At 47.6% G+C, this 18,645-nt stretch overlaps 1 protein-coding gene across 2 annotated transcripts in view; it reads left to right on the top strand.

The window, feature by feature from the left end:
- Positions 1–18,645, top strand: part of LOC109870174 (protein TFG) — a 28,896-nt gene that overhangs the window by 6,666 nt on the left and 3,585 nt on the right. For both annotated transcript variants that reach the window (XM_020460580.2, XM_020460562.2), the window contains exons 4-6: positions 2,614–2,760; positions 3,308–3,469; positions 8,536–8,664. In XM_020460580.2, coding sequence (XP_020316169.1) covers positions 2,614–2,760; positions 3,308–3,469; positions 8,536–8,664 — 438 coding nt within the window. The remainder of the gene's footprint in view (positions 1–2,613; positions 2,761–3,307; positions 3,470–8,535; positions 8,665–18,645) is intronic.

Raw genomic sequence — 18,645 nt, 5'->3', positions numbered from 1 at the left:
AGCAATTCCACAACTACTACCTTATACACACAAGTGTAAAGGGATAAAGAATATGTACATAAAGATATATGAATGAGTGAGTGATGGTTCAGAACGGCATAGGCAAGATGCAGTAGATGGTATCGAGTACAGTATATACATATGAGATGAGTAATGTAGGGTATGTAAACATTATATTAAGTAGCATTGTTTAAAGTGCCTAGTGATAAAAACATTTCTATCAATTTCCATTATTAAAGTGAGCTGGAGTCAGTATGTTGGCAGCAGCCACTCAATGTTAGTGGTGGCTGTTTAACAGTCTGTTGGCCTTGAGAGAAAAAAGCTGTTTTTCAGTCTTTCGTTCCCTGCTTTGATGCACTTGTACTGACCTCGCCTTCTGGATGATAGCGGGGTGAACAGGCAGTGGCTCGGGTGGTTGTTGTCCTTGATGATCTTTATGGCCTTCCTGTGACATCGGGTGGTGTAGGTGTCCTGGAGGGCAGGTAGTTTGCCCCCGGTGATGCGTTGTGCAGACCTCACTACCCTCTGGAGAGCCTTACGGTTGTGGGCGGAGCAGTTGCCGTACCAGGCGGTGATACAGCCTGACAGGATGCTCTCGATTGTGCATCTGTAGAAGTTGACAAGCCGAATTTCAACCAGCCTCCTGAGGCTGCGCCTTCTTCACAACGCTGTCTGTGTGGGTGGACCAATTCAGTTTGTCCGTGCTATGTACGCCGAGGAACTTAACTTAGTACCCTCTCCACTACTGTCCCGTCGATGTGGATAGGGGGATGCTCCCTCTGCTGTTTCCTGAAGTCCACAATCATCTCCTTTGTTTTGTTGACGTTGAGTGTGAGGTTATTTTCCTGACACCATACTCCGAGGGCCCTCACCTCCTCCCTGTAGGCCGTCTCGTCGTTGTTGGTAATCAAGCCTACCACTGTAGTGTCGTCCGCAAACTTGATGATTGAGTTGGAGGCGTGCATGGCCACGCAGTCGTGGTGAACAGGGAGTACAGGAGAGGGTTCAGAACGCACCCTTGTGGGGCCCCAGTGTTGAGGATCAGTGGGGAGGAGATGTTGTTACCTACCCTCACCACCTGGGGGCGGCCCGTTAGGAAGTCAAGTACCCAGTAGCAGTCCAGTACACAGGGCAGGGTCGAGACCCAGGGTCTCGAGCTTGATGACGAGTTTGGAGGGTACTATAGTGTTGAATGCTGAGTCGATGAACAGCATTCTCACAGATGGGTTAGGGCAGTGTGCAGTGTGGTTGCAATTGCGTCGTCTGTGGACCTATTTGGGCGGTAAGCAAATTGTAGTGGGTCTAGGGTGTCAGGTAGGGTGGAGGTGATATGGTCCTTGACTAGTCTCTCAAAGCACTTCATGATGATGGAAGTGAGTGCTACGGGAGGGTAGTCGTTTAGCTCAGTTACCGTAGCTTTCTTGGGAACAGGAACAATGGTGGCCCTCTTGAAGCATGTGGGAACAGCAGACTGGGATAAGGATTGATTGAATATGTCCGTAAACACACCAGCCAGCTGGTCTGCGCATGCTCTGAGGATGCGGCTGGGGTTGCCGTCTGGGCCTGCAGCCTTGCGAGGGTTAACACGTTTAAATGTTTTACTCACGTCGGCTGCAGTGAAAGAGTCCGCAGGTTTTGGTAGCAGGCCGTGTCAGTGGCACTTGTCCTCAAAGCGGGCAAAAAAGTTATTTAGTCTGTCTGGGAGTAAGACATCCTGGTCTGCGACGGAGTTGGGTTTTCTTTTTGTAATCCGTGATTGACTGTAGACCCTGCCACATACCTCTTGTGTCTGAGCCGTTGAATTGCGACTCTACTTTGTCTCTATACTGATGCTTAGCTTGTTTGATTGCCTTGCGGATGGAAAAAAAGATGAGAGAACCGATAGGGAGGAGGTCAGAGACCTGACCGTGTGGTGCCAGGACAACAACCTCTCCCTCAACGTGATCAAGACAAAGGGGATGATTGTGGACTACAGGAAAATGAGGGCTGAGCACTCCCCCATTCTCATCGACGGGGCTGTAGTGGAGCAGGTTGAGAGCTTCAAGTTCCTCGGTGTCCACATCACCAACAAACTAACATTGTCTAAGCACACCAAGACAGTCGTGAAGAGGGCACAACAAAGCATATTCCCCCTCAGGAGGCTGAAAAGATTTGCCTTTGATCCTCAGTTCTACAGCTGCACCATCGAGAGCCTCCTGATGTCGTGTCTTTATTATCATTAACTGAAGACTTATAGTTTTAATGAATTCTTACGCAATCAACTGATTAATCAGTTAGTCAGCATGCCAATTGCACACTTCCTTAACTTGAGACAACTGTGGTATTGTGTTGTTTGACAAAACTACACATCTTAGTGTCCCCAACGCAATGTGCACCTGTGTAATGATCATGCTCTTTATTCAGCTTCTTCACATGCCACACCTGTCAGGTGGATGGATTATCTTGGCAATGGAGAAATTTGTGCACAAAATGTATGAGAAATGAGCGTTTTGTGCAAATGTTAAATTTCACTGATCTTTTATTTCAGCTCAAATGCTTTACATGTTGCGTTTATTTTTGTTCAGTCTATGTATCTCTAATGTGGTAACCTCTTTCTCTTCTCTCCCCCCACAGTGAATGGTCAGCCGAGACCTCTGGAGTCCTGTCAGGTAAAGTACCTGCGTAAGGAACTCATTGAGCTCAGGAACAAAATCAACGGTCTTTTGGAATGTCTGGAGCCCCCCTCAGAACCTGGCCTGGCTGCCTCCGCACCAGACAGGGGTACGCGCGTGCACTCACACACTCACACACTCACACCTCTGTCTTTGCAAGTGTGAAGTGTGTTTTTAAATCATGTAATTATCTACTGATGTGCATATTTGTTGTATAACTTTATGAAGTGTACACACAGATACATGCTGGTTGGTTTTATTACTTCCTAAACCCTCTCTGTAACTTCACTATTTAGCCCTGAAAAGGGTGGTCCTCTTTCCTAAACCATCCATTGCTTCTAATCCAGTGGACCAATCACTTTCCACACCTGCGCTATGTTTAACGCCAGGGGCGTTTTCACAGCATGCTTTGCATCAATGTTGTTCGCTAGCTGACTTGTGGTGGACAGCAACAGGTGGAAGGAGAGAAGTGTAAAAAATGTTTTTACGAGGTGTTTCCTTTGGCATGTTTATGCCGCTAATCCGGGGTAATGAGTTGATGTTTCAATGATAAAAGATAATGGAACGTTCTGCTTATTTGTGTATTTGACAATGTATTGTGTGTATATTGGTGTGTTGACATGCATCCCCTCCCATCCACTTCCTCTCTCCTCCAGACTCTGTGGATGTGTGTGAGGGGAGAGTGGTGTCAGCGGTGAAGCAGGCCCCGGTCCCAGTCAGTGCGGCCAGCATGTCGGCCTTCGACCCCCTGAATAAGCAGGACGAAGTCAGCAAGAACGTCATCTCTGCCTTTGGCCTGAGTGAGAACCATGTCCCAGGTAAGGCCGCCCATCATTACTATTACTTTCTGTTGTTTCTGTTTGTATTTTTTTATGCAGTCTTCTGACTGACCTTGCCCTGACTCTCCACTCTGTTTGATTTCTCACTTTTCTCTCTGTGTCTCTCTCTCTCTCTGTTGAGCGTCTGATACATACCCCCTTTGTTGCAGGATGGGGATTGGGGGGTGCACAATTTTTGTATTTTACTTAACTAGGCAAGTCAGTTCAGAACAAATTCTTATTTACAATGACGGCTTACCCCGGCCAAACACTAACCCGGACGACGCTGAGTCAATCACGACCGGTTGTGATACAGCCTGGAGTCGAACCAGGATCTCTAGTGACGCCTCAGGCACTGCATCTCAGTGTTATAGACCGCTGCCCACTCTGGAGCCCAAAATTAGTGGTGGTTGGGCCTGTTGCTCTGCTCATGGCCTGGGCATATGTGCGGCTCTCATGTTGAGGTCTGCTGCGGGGCGGGGGCAGAAGGGGCATAGGTCTGATCTGGGGGGACCTATATAGGGTGTGGCCGGGGTTTGTTTGGGTTGGTCTCAGCTGGTTGGGGTGTGGCTGGTGACGCTGTGGTCTGGGTGTAGGTCCTCTTGGTGTGGGTTCTCTCAGTGCAGGTGTCTCGTTGGTCTGGACGGGGTGTCCACTGCTCTGTTGCTCCTGTGTGAGGTGCTGCGGTTCAGGGTGACGTCCTTCGGGGTCCTGGCAGAAGTTGGGATGGCTGCCTTGTAGAGGTAGACCTGGTCGTAAAGGCTGTTAAAGTCCAGGGTGATGTGGTGGGCCAGGTAGACATTAGGTTTTGAAGTCCTGGGAAATGTTGTCATTCACCTGCTGTATGGTGGCTGGGTGGAAGTATTTTCGTGGAAGCAGGGTGGAGATAACCATTTGTGCGTTGGGGAAAAAGTTTATTCTCTTGAATTGATTTGCCAGTTGAGTCAATGAGGAACACAATTTCTGGCTTTTGTGCCCTCAGTGGATGTGTGGGGGTTGTCAGGGGAGCTAATGGGGGAGCTGACGGGGACTGTTTGTTGGGTTGTCTGTCCCGTTATGGTCCCGGTCTGAGGTGGGCTCTCTGTCACACCTCAGCATTCTCACCTCCTTGTGCAGTACTGTTAGCTGTGCCATGTGTTTCTCTCTCTCTCCTCCTTCACTGCTCTTAGCTGTGCCATGTGTTTCTCTCTCTCCTCCTTCACTGCTCTTAGCTGTGCCATGTGTTTCTCTCTCTCTCTCCTCCTTCACTGCTGTTAGCGGTGCCATGTGTTTCTCTCTCTCTCTCCTCCTTCACTGCTGTTAGCTGTGCCATGTGTTTCTCTCTCTCTCCTCCTTCACTGCTGTTAGCTGTGCCATGTGTTTCTCTCTCTCTCCCCTCCTTCACTGCTGTTAGCTGTTCCATGTGTTTCTCTCTCTCTCTCCTCCTTCACTGCTGTTAGCTGTGCCATGTGTTTCTCTCTCTCTCTCCTCCTTCACTGCTGTTAGCTGTGCCATGTGTTTCTCTCTCTCTCCTCCTTCACTGCTGTTAGCTGTGCCATGTGTTTCTCTCTCTCTCCTCCTTCACTGCTGTTAGCTGTGCCATGTGTTTCTCTCTCTCTCCTCCTTCACTGCTGTTAGCTGTGCCATGTTTCTCTCTCTCTCCTCCTTCACTGCTGTTAGCTGTGCCATGTTTCTCTCTCTCTCCTCCTTCACTGCTGTTAGCTGTGCCATGTGTTTCTCTCTCTCCTCCTTCACTGCTGTTAGCTGTGCCATGTGTTTCTCTCTCTCCTCCTTCACTGCTGTTAGCTGTGCCATGTGTTTCTCTCTCTCCTCCTTCACTGCTGTTAGCTGTGCCATGTGTTTCTCTCTCTCCTCCTTCACTGCTGTTAGCTGTGCCATGTGTTTCTCTCTCTCCTCCTTCACTGCTGTTAGCTGTGCCATGTGTTTCTCTCTCTCTCTCCTCCTTCACTGCTGTTAGCTGTGCCATGTGATTTCTCTCTCTCTCTCCTCCTTCACTGCTGTTAGCTGTGCCACGTGTTTCTCTCTCTCTCCTCCTTCACTGCTGTTAGCTGTGCCATGTGTTTCTCTCTCTCTCCTCCTCCACTGCTGTTAGCTGTGCCATGTGTTTCTCTCTCTCTCTCCTCCTTCACTGCTGTTAGCTGTGCCATGTGTTTCTCTCTCTCTCCTCCTTCACTGCTGTTAGCTGTGCCATGTGTTTCTCTCTCTCTCTCCTCCTTCACTGCTGTTAGCTGTGCCATGTGTTTCTCTCTCTCTCTCCTCCTTCACTGCTGTTAGCTGTGCCATGTGTTTCTCTCTCTCTCTCCTCCTTCACTGCTGTTAGCTGTGCCATGTGTTTCTCTCTCTCTCCTCCTTCACTGCTGTTAGCTGTGCCACGTGTTTCTCTCTCTCTCTCCTCCTTCACTGCTGTTAGCTGTGCCATGTGTTTCTCTCTCTCTCTCCTCCTTCACTGCTGTTAGCTGTGCCATGTGTTTCTCTCCCTCTCTCCTCCTTCACTGCTGTTAGCTGTGCCATGTGTTTCTCTCTCTCTCTCCTCCTTCACTGCTGTTAGCTGTGCCATGTGTTTCTCTCTCTCTCTCCTCCTTCACTGCTGTTAGCTGTGCCATGTGTTTCTCTCTCTCTCTCCTCCTTCACTGCTGTTAGCTGTGCCATGTGTTTCTCTCTCTCTCTCCTCCTTCACTGCTGTTAGCTGTGCCATGAGACATGAATCCCTCTCAATGATGGAGGATCAGTGTAGTTGTGGGACCTGGGTATGTTCGGGGGGGACGACGACTATCCTCGTCTGCAGGACAGTTTGAAGTGGTGATCAGACTCACTCAGGGTCGGGGGGTCGTCACAGAGAGATTTTCCTTCTGTGCTCTCTCTCTCTGATCCTGAGAAGGTCCTTCTGGAAGTGCATGAGGATGCCCTGCACCATTACTGCCCCAGACGGGTACATGTTGACAAGTTGATTAAATTTCCTCAATGTCTAGTATTCTGAGTGTCTAGCCTGGGCCAATACCCTCTCTCTTGACATAGGGGTAGTGTGCTCTTATAGCACGGTGTCATGCCAGGGGAGGGTCTGGTTAATATAGCACGGTGTCATGCCAGGGGATGGTCTGGTTAATATAGCACTGTGTCATGCCAGGGGATGGTCTGGTTAATATAGCACGGTGTCATGCCAGGGGATGGTCTGGTTAATATAGCACGGTGTCATGCCAGGGGATGGTCTGGTTAATATAGCACGGTGTCATGCCAGGGGATGGTCTGGTTAATATAGCACGGTGTCATGCCAGGGGATGGTCTGGTTAATATAGCACGGTGTCATGCCAGGGGATGGTCTGGTTAATATAGCACGGTGTCATGCCAGGGGATGGTCTGGTTAATATAGCACGGTGTCATGCCAGGGGATGGTCTGATTAATATAGCACGGTGCCGTGCCAGGGGATGGTCTGGCTAATATAGCACGGTGTCGTGCCAGGGGATGGTCTGGTTAATATAGCACGGTGTCGTGCCAGGGGATGGTCTGGTTAATATAGCACGGTGTCGTGCCAGGGGATGGTCTGGTTAATATAGCACGGTGTCGTGCCAGGGGATGGTCTGGTTAATATAGCACGGTGTCGTGCCAGGGGATGGTCTGGTTAATATAGCACGGTGTCATGCCAGGGGATGGTCTGGTTAATATAGCACGGTGTCATGCCAGGGGATGGTCTGGTTAATATAGCACGGTGTCATGCCAGGGGATGGTCTGGTTAATATAGCACGGTGTCATGCCAGGGGATGGTCTGGTTAATATAGCACGGTGTCATGCCAGGGGATGGTCTGGTTAATATAGCACGGTGTCATGCCAGGGGATGGTCTGGTTAATATAGCACGGTGTCATGCCAGGGGATGGTCTGGTTAATATAGCACGGTGTCATGCCAGGGGATGGTCTGGTTAATATAGCACGGTGTCATGCCAGGGGATGGTCTGGTTAATATAGCACGGTGTCATGCCAGGGGATGGTCTGGTTAATATAGCACGGTGTCATGCCAGGGGATGGTCTGGTTAATATAGCACGGTGTCATGCCAGGGGATGGTCTGGTTAATATAGCACGGTGTCATGCCAGGGGATGGTCTGGTTAATATAGCACGGTGTCATGCCAGGGGATGGTCTGGTTAATATAGCACGGTGTCATGCCAGGGGATGGTCTGGTTAATATAGCACGGTGTCATGCCAGGGGATGGTCTGGTTAATATAGCACGGTGTCATGCCAGGGGATGGTCTGGTTAATATAGCACGGTGTCGTGCCAGGGGATGGTCTGGTTAATATAGCACGGTGTCATGCCAGGGGATGGTCTGGTTAATATAGCACGGTGTCATGCCAGGGGATGGTCTGGTTAATATAGCACGGTGTCATGCCAGGGGATGGTCTGTGCGGAAAATGAAGTTGCTTGTGTTTCCCTCTTTGCAGCAGTCAGCAAACAGTGTGTCTGGATTGTCCTTGAGGAGCTTCTTTTTGTAGTTATTCTGTGCAGTTTTATTTTAAATATCCATGAGGTACTGTACTATGACATCTGCATGGGGATACGCCAGGGGGCTTCAACGGCCTCTGCATTTGGGTGGGGGAGGCTATGAAACTGCTGCCATTGTTAAGGCTCAAGAGTTTTCACACATCACTTCAGTGCTAATTGAAGTTGCAGCCGGGTCAGGTCAGTTCTGTCCTAGCAGCTAATTAGCCTTAGTTCATTTTGTTATATAAAGCTTATTAAATATATTTAACTTTTTGCTCCAAAAGTAGGTTCAGACTGAGTAATGTTCACTCAGTTTTGTGTTGGATGGGATTTCCAGGTTTCCGCTGTGTTTCTTCTGCAGGTTTTTGTTTGCTCTAAGTTTGTTGTTGACTGTCCTTGGCAGTTAGTATCCATTCAGGTCATTTTGTCAAATCATGCTTTTAGGTATGGAGTTTTGAGGATAGTGTCCTGTATGTCCTTGTGGGGGAAAAAAATCTAAGTTTATCTACATTTATCCAACTATATGTTTTACATATTTCTATCTCTCTCTGCTCATGCTCTGTAATCTCATCATCCTCTCTCTCCCTCTCTCTAGCCCCCCCGGGTGTTTCGTCTGTGGAGCGGTCAGATACTCCAGACAGCATTGCATCATCGTCGTCCGCCGCCCCCCAGCCACAGGCCCCCTACGCAGGGATGCAGCAGGGACCCCCAGCAGCCCTCGACGGTTAGGAACACGCACACAGTAACCATTACCACCATATCTCTGCATGAATGAATATATGTAGGAAAATGCGGGGGGGCCATTGTAGCCATTGGGTGGTTTAGCACCAAATATCTGGGGTTAACTGGGATCCCTAAAAAACTGTTGTCTTGTCAAGACGGTAGAGCGAGTTCACCCCATGACAGTTACCAGAGGTCAGTTTGTGCTTTAAACTGATCTTAGGCCTGTGCCTCAGGGCAGCCTTAATCCAGTTGATGTGTTGTGGTACAACTCTCTGGCGTGGCAGCTTTAGGGCCTGGGACAAAAGGGCCCATCACAGAACGATGTTCCAGTCCCCTGCCCTGCCAATGGCATGTTGTTTTTCTGCTCTTATTTCCACTTTGTCCTCTACAGACATTTAGAACAGTATGATTGTGTCGCAATGGCTTCATCCAGATGATTTTCACTGCTCAGACTTGTCATCAACCACAAATGGGGGGAATTGGTTGTCCTGCTTAATTGTTTGTGTCATGCTGTTGGACATTAAATCTATTGTAAATCACAACTTAGTAGGGTATTTATTAATGCCTCCATTTTAGTCTGGGATGGCTAAATATTACACTTGGATTGGCCAGTTCCCCAGTCCTGTTTTCAGTACAGTATTGTTACTCTGCATATCTACATGCTGATGTATCTGTAACATACAGAGCATTCAGAAAGTATTCAGACCATAACCTTTCCCACACGTTACGTTACAGCCTTATTCTAAAATAGATGAAATACATATTTTCCCCTCATCTACACACACTATCCCATAATGACAAAACAAAAACAGATTTCTTTATGTTTGCAAATTCCTAAAACATTTTATTTATTAATTATACGTATTCAAACCCTTTGCTATGAGACTTGAAATTGAGCTCAGATGAATTCTGTTTACATTGATCATCTTTGAGATGTTTCTACAACTTGATTGGATTCCACCAGTAGTAAATTAAATTGTTTGGACATGATTTGGAAAAGGCACACACCTGTCTATATAAGTTCCCATAGTTGACAGTGCATGTCAGAGCAAAAACCAAGCCATGAGTTCGAAGGAATTGTCCGTAGACCTCTGAGACAGGATTGTGTCGAGGCACATGTGATAGAATGGCGCCGGTGGGGGATGGCTGCCGTTTTACGGGCTCCTAACCAGCGTTGCTTTTTTTTCACGTTGTTTGTAACAGTACATAATGTTGCTGCTACTGTCTCTTATGACTGAAAACAGCTTCTAGATATCAGAACAGTGTTTACTCACCTAGAGTTGGATGAAGATTTTCTCTTTAATGTGTCCGATGCGAAGGATATACTGCTACTCGGAGACCAGGCCCAAATCCCTGTCATATTCGCATGAAGAAAAGACAGAAATAAAGGAGGCTGGAGATCGGGGTGATTTGTGAGAATTTGTTGGCAAGTGAGTAACCCTCCTCAACCGTCCCTTCTATTGGCCAACATGCAATCACTGGAAAATAACTATGATCTCTGCTCGACACTATTCTGCCAACTGTTAACTGTAATGTCTTGTGTTTCACAGTTGTGGTGGAACAACAAGGATAATATACAGTTGGCTGGGTTTTCCGTGCATTGACAGAACAGTTACGTCTGGTAAGACGAGGGGTGGAGGTGTGTATTTTTTTGTAACAGCCGGTGCGCAGTCTAATATTAAAGAGGTCTCTAGGTATCGCTCGCCTGAGGTAGTGTGGTCTCCAGTTTATGATGAGGTACTCTATCTACCATTTTTCGGAGCCATCTATTTACCACCACAACCCAATGCTGGCATTAAGACCGCACTCAATGAGTTGTAGAAGGCCATAAGCAAACAAGAAAATGCTCACCCAGAAGTGGTGCTCCTAGTGTCCGGGGACTTTAATGCAGGCAATTTTAAATCCTTTTTACCTCATTTCTACCAGCATGTCACACATGCAACCAGAGGAAAAATAACTCTAGACCAGCTTTACTCCACACACAGATGCATACAAAGCTCTCCCTCGCCCTCCATTTGGTAAATCTGACTATAACTCTATCCTCCTGACAACCGCTTACAAGCACAAACTAAAGCAGGAAGTTCCAGTGACTCGCTCAATATGGGAGAGGTCAGATGACGCGGATGCTACGCTACAGGACTGTTTTGCTAGCACAGACTGGAATATGTTCCGGGATTCATCCAATGGCATTGGAGTATGCCACCTCAGTCACCTGCTCCATCAATACGTTCCTTGATGTCTTCGTCCCCACAGTGACTTTACCTACATATCCCAATCAGAAGCCATTGATTACAGGCAACATCTGCAACGAGCTAAACGGCTAGAGCTACCCCTTTCAAGGAGTGGGACACTAATCCGGACGCTTCTAAGAAATCCTGCTATGCCCTCAGACGAACTATCAAACAGCCAAAGTGTCAGTACAGGACTAATATGGAATCCTACTACACCGGTTCTGACGCTTGTTGGATGTGGCAGCTCTTGCAAACTACTACAGACTACAAATGGAAACCCAGCCACGAGCTGCCCAGTGACGTAAGCCTGCCAGATGAGCTAAATGCCTCGCTTCGAGGCATGCAACACTGAAGCATGCATGAGGGCACCAGCTGTTCCGGACGACTGTGTGATCACGCTCTCGATAACCTATGTGAGCAAGACCTTTAAGCAGGTCAACATTCACAAGGCCGCGGGGCCAGACGGATTACCAGCACGTGTACTCCGATCATGCGCTGATCAACTGGAAAGTGTCTTCACTGACCGTTTTCAACCTGTCCCTGACAGAATCTGTAATACCTACATGCTTCAAGTACACCACCATAACCCATGTGCCCAAGAAAGTGAAGGTAAACTGCCTAATTGACTACCGCCCGTAGCACTCACTTCGATAGCCATGAAGTTCTTTGAAATACTGTTCATGGCTCACATCAACACCATCATCCCCAAAACCCTAGACCCACTCCAATTTGCATACTGCCCCATCAGATCCACAGATGACGCAATCTCAATCACACTCCACGCTGTCCTTTCCCACCTGGACAAAAGGAACACCTATGGAAGAATGCTGTTCATTTACTACAGCTCAGTGTTCAACACCATAGTGACGACAAAGCTAAGCTAAGGACCCTGGCACTAAACATCTCCCTTTGCAACTGGATCCTGGACTTCCTGACGGGCCACCCCAGGTGGTAAGGGTAGGCAACAACACATCTGCACGCTGATCCTCAACATGGGGGCCCCTTGGGTGCATGCTTTGGCCCCTCATGTTCACCCATGATTGCGTGGCCAGGCTCACCTGCAACACCATCATTAAGTTTGCTGATGACACAACAGTGGTAGGCCTGATCACCGACCAGGATGAGACAGCCTATAGGGAGGAAGTCCGAGACTTGGGTGGTCACTCAACCTGAGCAAGACAAAGTAGATGATCGTGGACTGCAGGAAACGGAGGGCCAAACACGCTCCCATTCTCATTGACGGTACTGTAGTTGAGCGGGTCGAGAGTTTCAAATTCTTATCGTAGTTCAAACACAACAAAACATTTGCGAAGAGGGCATGTTTTTCTCCTCAGGAGACCGAAAAGATTTTGCATGGGTCTCCAGATCCTCAAAAAGTTCTACAGATGCACAATCAAGAGCATCCAGACCGGTTGCATAACCGCCTGGTATGGCAATCCGACCATATTGCTATTTTTTTTATTTATTACATTTTTACTTTAGTTTATTTAGTCAATATTTTCTTAACCAGCAATGCAGTTCGAGAAATAGAGTTATGGGCTTGTAAGGAAGCATTTCACGGTAAGGTCTACACCTGTTGTATTCGGCATATGTGACATACAATTTGATTTTGATTTGAGATCTGGGGAACAGTACCAAAAATGTCTGCAGCTTTGAAGGTCCCCAAGAACACAGTGGCCTCCATAATTCTTAAATTGAAGAGGTTTGGAACTAAACTCTTTTTTGCCAGTCCTGTCTGGTCCAGCAACGGTGGGTTTGTGCCCATAGGCGACATTGTTGCCGGTGATGTCTGGTGAAGACCTGCCTTACAACAGGCCTACAAGCCCTCAGTACAGCCTCTCTCAGCCTATTGCGGACAGTCTGAGCACTAATGGAGGGTTTGTGCATTCCTGGTGTAACTCGGGCAGTTGTGGCCATCCTGTACCTGTCCCCCCGCAGGTGTGATGTTCGGGTGTACCGATCCTGTGCAGGTGGTGTTAGACGTGGTCTGCCACTGCGAGGATGATCAGCTGTCCGTTCTGTCTCCCTGTAGCACTGTCTTAGACATCTCACAGTACGGACATTGCAATATTTTGCCCATACCACATCTGCAGTACCCTTGCCTCCTTGCAGCATACCTAATGCACGTTCACGCAGATGAGCAGGGACCCTGGGTATCTTTCTTTTGGTGTTTTTCAGAGTCAGTAGAAAGGCCTCTTTAGTGTCCCAAGTGTTCATAACTGTGACCTTAATTGCCTACAGTCTGTAAGCCGTTCCACAGGTGCATGTTCATTTTTTGTTCATGGTTCATTGAACAAGCATGGGAAACAGTATTTAAACCCTTTACAATGAAGATCTATGAAGTTATTTGCATTTTTACGAATTCTTTGAAAGACAGGGTCCTGAAAAAGGGACGTTTCGGTTTTTGCTGAGTTCTCCAAGACCCTTCCTCGAGCTGGCCGCCCGGCCAAACTGAGCAATTTGGGGAGAAGGGCATTTGTCAGGGAGGTGACCAAGAACCCGATGGTCACTCTAACATGGGTCCAGAGTTCCTCTAAGGACAACTATCTCTGCAGTACTCCACCGATTAGGCCTTTATGGTAGTTTGGACAGATGGAAGCCACTCCTCATTAACCTATTTTAATTTTTTTTACTTTAGTTTATTTAGTAAATATTTTCTTAAAGCAGTTCAAGAAATAGAGTTGTTGGTTAAGGGCTTGTAACTAAGCATTTCACAGTAAGGTCTACTGATGTATTTGGCGCGTGTGATCAAATAAAATTAGATTTGCTTTGAGTAAAAGACGCATAACAGCCCGCTTGGAGTTTGCCAAAAGGGACATAAAGACTCTCAGACCATGAGAAACAAGATTCTCTGGTTTGATTACACCAAGATTGAACTCGTTGGCCTAAATGCCAAGCGTCATGTCTGGAGGAAACCTGGTTCCATCCCTGTGGCGAATCATGGTGGTGGCAGCATCATGCTGTGGGGATATTTTTCAGCGCCAGGGACTGGGAGACTAGTAAGAAGTACAGAAATACTTCATGAATACCTGCTCTCGACCTCTGACTGGGGCAAAGGTTCACCTTCCAACAGGACAACGACCCTAAGCACACAGCCAAGACAACGCAGGAGTGGCTTCGGGACAAGTCTCTGAATGGCCTTGAGAGGCTCACCTAGAGCCCAGACTTGAACCCTATTTAACATCTCCAGAGAGACCTGAAAATACCTGTGCAACGCTCCCCATCCAACCTGACAGAGCTTGAAATCATCTGCAGAGAAGGGGAGAAAATCCCCTAAATACAGGTGTGCCGAGCTTGTAGCGACATACCCAAGAAGACTCGAGGTTGTAATCGCTGCCAAACATGCTTCAACAAAGTACTAAGGGTCTGAATACTTATGTAAATGTCATTTTTCAGTTTTTATAGTCTTTATACATTTCGCAAAAAATCTGTTTTTGCTTGGTCATTTATGGGGTATTTTGTGTAGATTGAGAAAGAACACAGAGCTTCAACTCTAGGACCCGCTGGGTATTCCCATAATGGTGGTGATCTGGAATGAACACAGCTTCAACTCTAGGACCCGCTGGGTATTCCCATAATGGTGGTGATCTGGAATCAACAGAGCTCGAAAGTAACTCTCTTACCAGGTAACGAGGTGTGCTAGTTTTTGGCATATCAGTATATGACACAGACAGACACAGGAAGGGAGGGGACAGAGGAACATGTTGTGAGTCAGTCTTATTATTAAGCTACCTCATTATTTTGGATGTGATGTTTTTTCATTGGCAGGCACGTCTTTTGGCTCTTCTGGCTCTCCGTAGCCGCCTCCATCCCTGGAGACGTCTCTGATTTCACCCAGAGAGACCCATAACCAGCTCACTGACAAAACCCCACCACAGGATCCAAACCACAGCTGGTACACGCACACGCACGGTAGGCTCGTTGAGCTGTGGCTTGAACACAGAGGAGCCATACCAGGGCCTCTAAACCGCACTTGGAACAAAGATGGTGTTGGTTTGACCGTGTTCCCCAGACCAGCTCTGTGGTTTTGGCTTGGGCAGGGTTCAGGCTTCTCCAAGGGGTTTGGGTTGAGTTTAACAGAGCCAAGACACCGCTAAGAGTCTAAAGTTAGTCATTCTTCCGTACGTCTTACTTATTCAACTCAGTCGTACCCTTTATATTCCAGACCCTTGCACTTTGTGTTGGTTATTAGTTTTAGTTTGTCCATAAATGAATGTGCGGTCATATAACGGTCACGGGCTGTTACTAGATTCAGTGTGACATCGCTGACTGTGTGGTTGGCTGGTCGTCTTCTGGAGTTCATAATCCTCATCTTTTCCTCCCTCTGCTCATCCGTTCCTCCCTCTCTCCCAGACTTCCAGGGAGGAGAGAGGCTCTGGGCTGCAGCTGTTGGCCAGACGGCCGAATCAGGCTGCAGGGACACGTTTTTCTCTATCCCAAGGCTCTGGTGAGAGAGACCCCAAATGTTCCCTTAGTTCGGGAGTGTCCATAGGGTCTGTACAAAGACAATACATTGAAGACTGATCATCGTTGACCAGGAATAGTCTCAAAGGATCAGTGCACTCCGGCCAACATGTTGGGAATGAACACGTTGATTAAGGGTGTGGTGCCTTGACAATATGCACAGAGGACTTCTTCAGAAACGCAACGAGGACACAGATCATGTACTTTGGGAGTAGATGGACCAGTCACTCTCTCGTCTCTGTCAACATTTGGTTTGGGTTTACACGTAAACATGGAGCTAACAAGATCCATAAGCAGAAGATTTCTAGTGGCTGTCTCATTTACACTGAGTGGACAAAACATTATGAACACCTCTTTCCATGACTTAGACTGACCAGATGAATCCAGATGAAAGCCATGATCTCTTATTGAGGTCACTTGTTAAATCCACTTCAATCAGTGTGATGATGAAGGGGAGGAGACAGGTTAATAAAGAAGGATTTTTAAGCCTTGAGACAATTGAGACATGGATTGTGTATCTGTCATCCAGAGGGTGACTGGGCAAGACAAAAGATTGAAGTTCCTCTGAACAGGTTATGGTAGTAGGTGCCAGGCACACCTGTTTGTGTCAAGAACTGCAAAGCTGCTGTGTTTTTATACACTCAACAGTTTCCCGTGTGTATCAAGAATGGGCCACCACCCAAAGGACATCTAACCAACTTGACACAACTGTGGGAATCATTGGAGTCGACATGGGCCACCTTGTAGAGTCCATGCCCTGACAAATTGAGGCTGTTCCGAGGGGAGGGGGGGGTGCAACTCACTATTAGGAAGGTGTTTTGTACAGATGATGATCAACCCTAGATAAGGAATGTTCTGTGTTTGTTTGTCTCTGAGTTTTAGCACACCTGTTCACCCACCACTGCACAGACGGTGTCTTTGATGCTTTATCAGATGGAATACCTCTCCAGCTTGAAAGTTGGCTGTCAGAACTATTACAATGTGAACCTTTAATCCGTCTGTCTGCTTATTTCAAGACATGGCATATGGGGGTGAAGTGAGAGACCCAATAGCTGGAAGATACTCTTTTCATTATTTATCTTGAAAAAAAAGTATACTCAATCATTCCGCCATCATGAAAACAATGGAAAAATATGATTTATTGAAATAGCATGGGTGACCAAGAAAAACAAATTGATACAATTTAAGTCCAAGTGGTAAACAATGCAGGCATAGGGGATGGGGGTGTAAGCATGCTGGTCTAGTGCAAAGTCTAGGTCCAAAAGGTTTTTAACAGCTTCTACCCCCAAGCCATTAGACTCCTGAACAGCAAATCAAATGGCAAACTGGACTGTTTGCATTGAACCACCCCCATTTTTACGCTGCTGCTACTCTCTGCTAATTATCTATGCATAGTCACTTTACCTCTACCTACATGTACGTTACCTCGACTAACCTGTGCCCTTCACACAACGACTCTCTACCGGTACCCCCTGTATATAGTCTCACTACTGTTTTATCGTTGCTCTTTCATTATTTATTTTAGTGAATACTGTTATCACTTTTTCTTGACTGCATTGTTGGTTAAGGGATTATAAGTAAGCATTTCACTGTACCTGTTGTATTCGGTGCATGTGACAAATACATTATTTGATTTTAACTCGCCCCTGCAGGTCCATGTGCTCAACATCCATAGAGTACAACCCTACCTCACACATGAAGCAGTGCTGGCGCTTGTCATCTCCCATCTGGACTACTGCAACTCGCTGTTGGCTGGGCTCCCCGCTTGTTAAACCCCTGCACCTTATCCAGAACACTGCAACCCACCTGGTGTTCAACCTTCCCAAGTTCTCCCATGTCACCCATCTCCTCCGCACACTCCACTGGCTTCCAGTTCAACCTTCCCAAGTTCTCCCATGTCACCCATCTCCTCCGCACACTCCACTGGCTTCCAGTTCAACTTTCCCAAGTTCTCCCATGTCACCCATCTCCTCCGCACACTCCACTGGCTTCCAGTTCAACCTTCCCAAGTTCTCCCATGTCACCCATCTCCTCCGCACACTCCACTGGCTTCCAGTTCAACCTTCCCAAGTTCTCCCATGTCACCCATCTCCTCCGCACACTCCACTGGCTTCCAGTTCAACCTTCCCAAGTTCTCCCATGTCACCCATCTCCTCCGCACACTCCACTGGCTTCCAGTTCAACCTTCCCAAGTTCTCCCATGTCACCCATCTCCTCCGCACACTCCACTGGCTTCCAGTTCAACTTTCCCAAGTTCTCCCATGTCACCCATGTCACCCATCTCCTCCACACACTCCACTGGCTTCCAGTTCAACCTTCCCAAGTTCTCCCATGTCACCCATCTCCTCCGCACACTCCACTGTCTTCCAGTTCAACCTTCCCAAGTTCTCCCATGTCACCATCTCCTCCACACACTCCACTGGCTTCCAGTTGAACCTTGCATCCACAAAAGACCATGGTACTTGCCTTCGGAGCAGCGAGAAGAACTGCCTACCTTCAGGCTCTGTTAAAACCCTACACCCCAAACTGAGCACTCTGTTCTGCCACCTCTTGGCACTCCCACCGCTATGGGAGAGCAGCTCCCGCTCAGCCCAGTCCAAGCTCTCCTCCGTCCTGGTGGAAACAGCTTCACCCTGAAGCTTGGACAGCAACCTCCATGCCCATCTTCAAAACCATTTGGAACTCTGCCTCTTCAAGGAGTATCTTAAATAATCCCACAGTACCCCCCTCGCACAACCTCCTCAGCCCCCCACACACACACAAAAAGAAATCTACTTTTGTGTACTCGCACTTGACCCACCCTTACTGGCTCTGACTTTGCTGATACCTGCTTTATTGAGGAAAACGTACTTACTATGACTGTGTGTGGTTGTTCCACCTAGCTATCTTAAGGTGAATGCACTAACTGATAAGAGCATTTGCTAAATAACTAACGTAAATGTAATACCAGCCATATTATCTTGTTTCCTTTCTGAAAACATCCCTAATAGGCTTGAGAACTACAATGAAGCAATAACATTCCAGATAATTTTTCCAGCTCTGTTTTGTGTTCAGCTGAAGGGATGTGCAGGCAGCCGGTCTCTCTCCATAGAGCCGCACTGATTTCTCTGTCCTCTGGGACTTACATTTACTGATCAGAGATGAATTCTTCTGGCCAATGAGGCCTGACGGCAGCTCCATCCACCCCTCTATCGGATTACATAACACACATGATGGATAGCAGACAGGAAACCAAGACTGAGAGAAAGTCAGCATCTACATGCTCCCGAGCGCACACACACACACAC

This window comes from Oncorhynchus kisutch, linkage group LG2, assembly GCF_002021735.2.
Source record: "Oncorhynchus kisutch isolate 150728-3 linkage group LG2, Okis_V2, whole genome shotgun sequence".
Taxonomy (NCBI): domain Eukaryota; kingdom Metazoa; phylum Chordata; class Actinopteri; order Salmoniformes; family Salmonidae; genus Oncorhynchus; species Oncorhynchus kisutch.
Note: the sequence above shows the minus strand (reverse complement) of the source record. Positions and strands in the feature narration are given on the sequence as shown.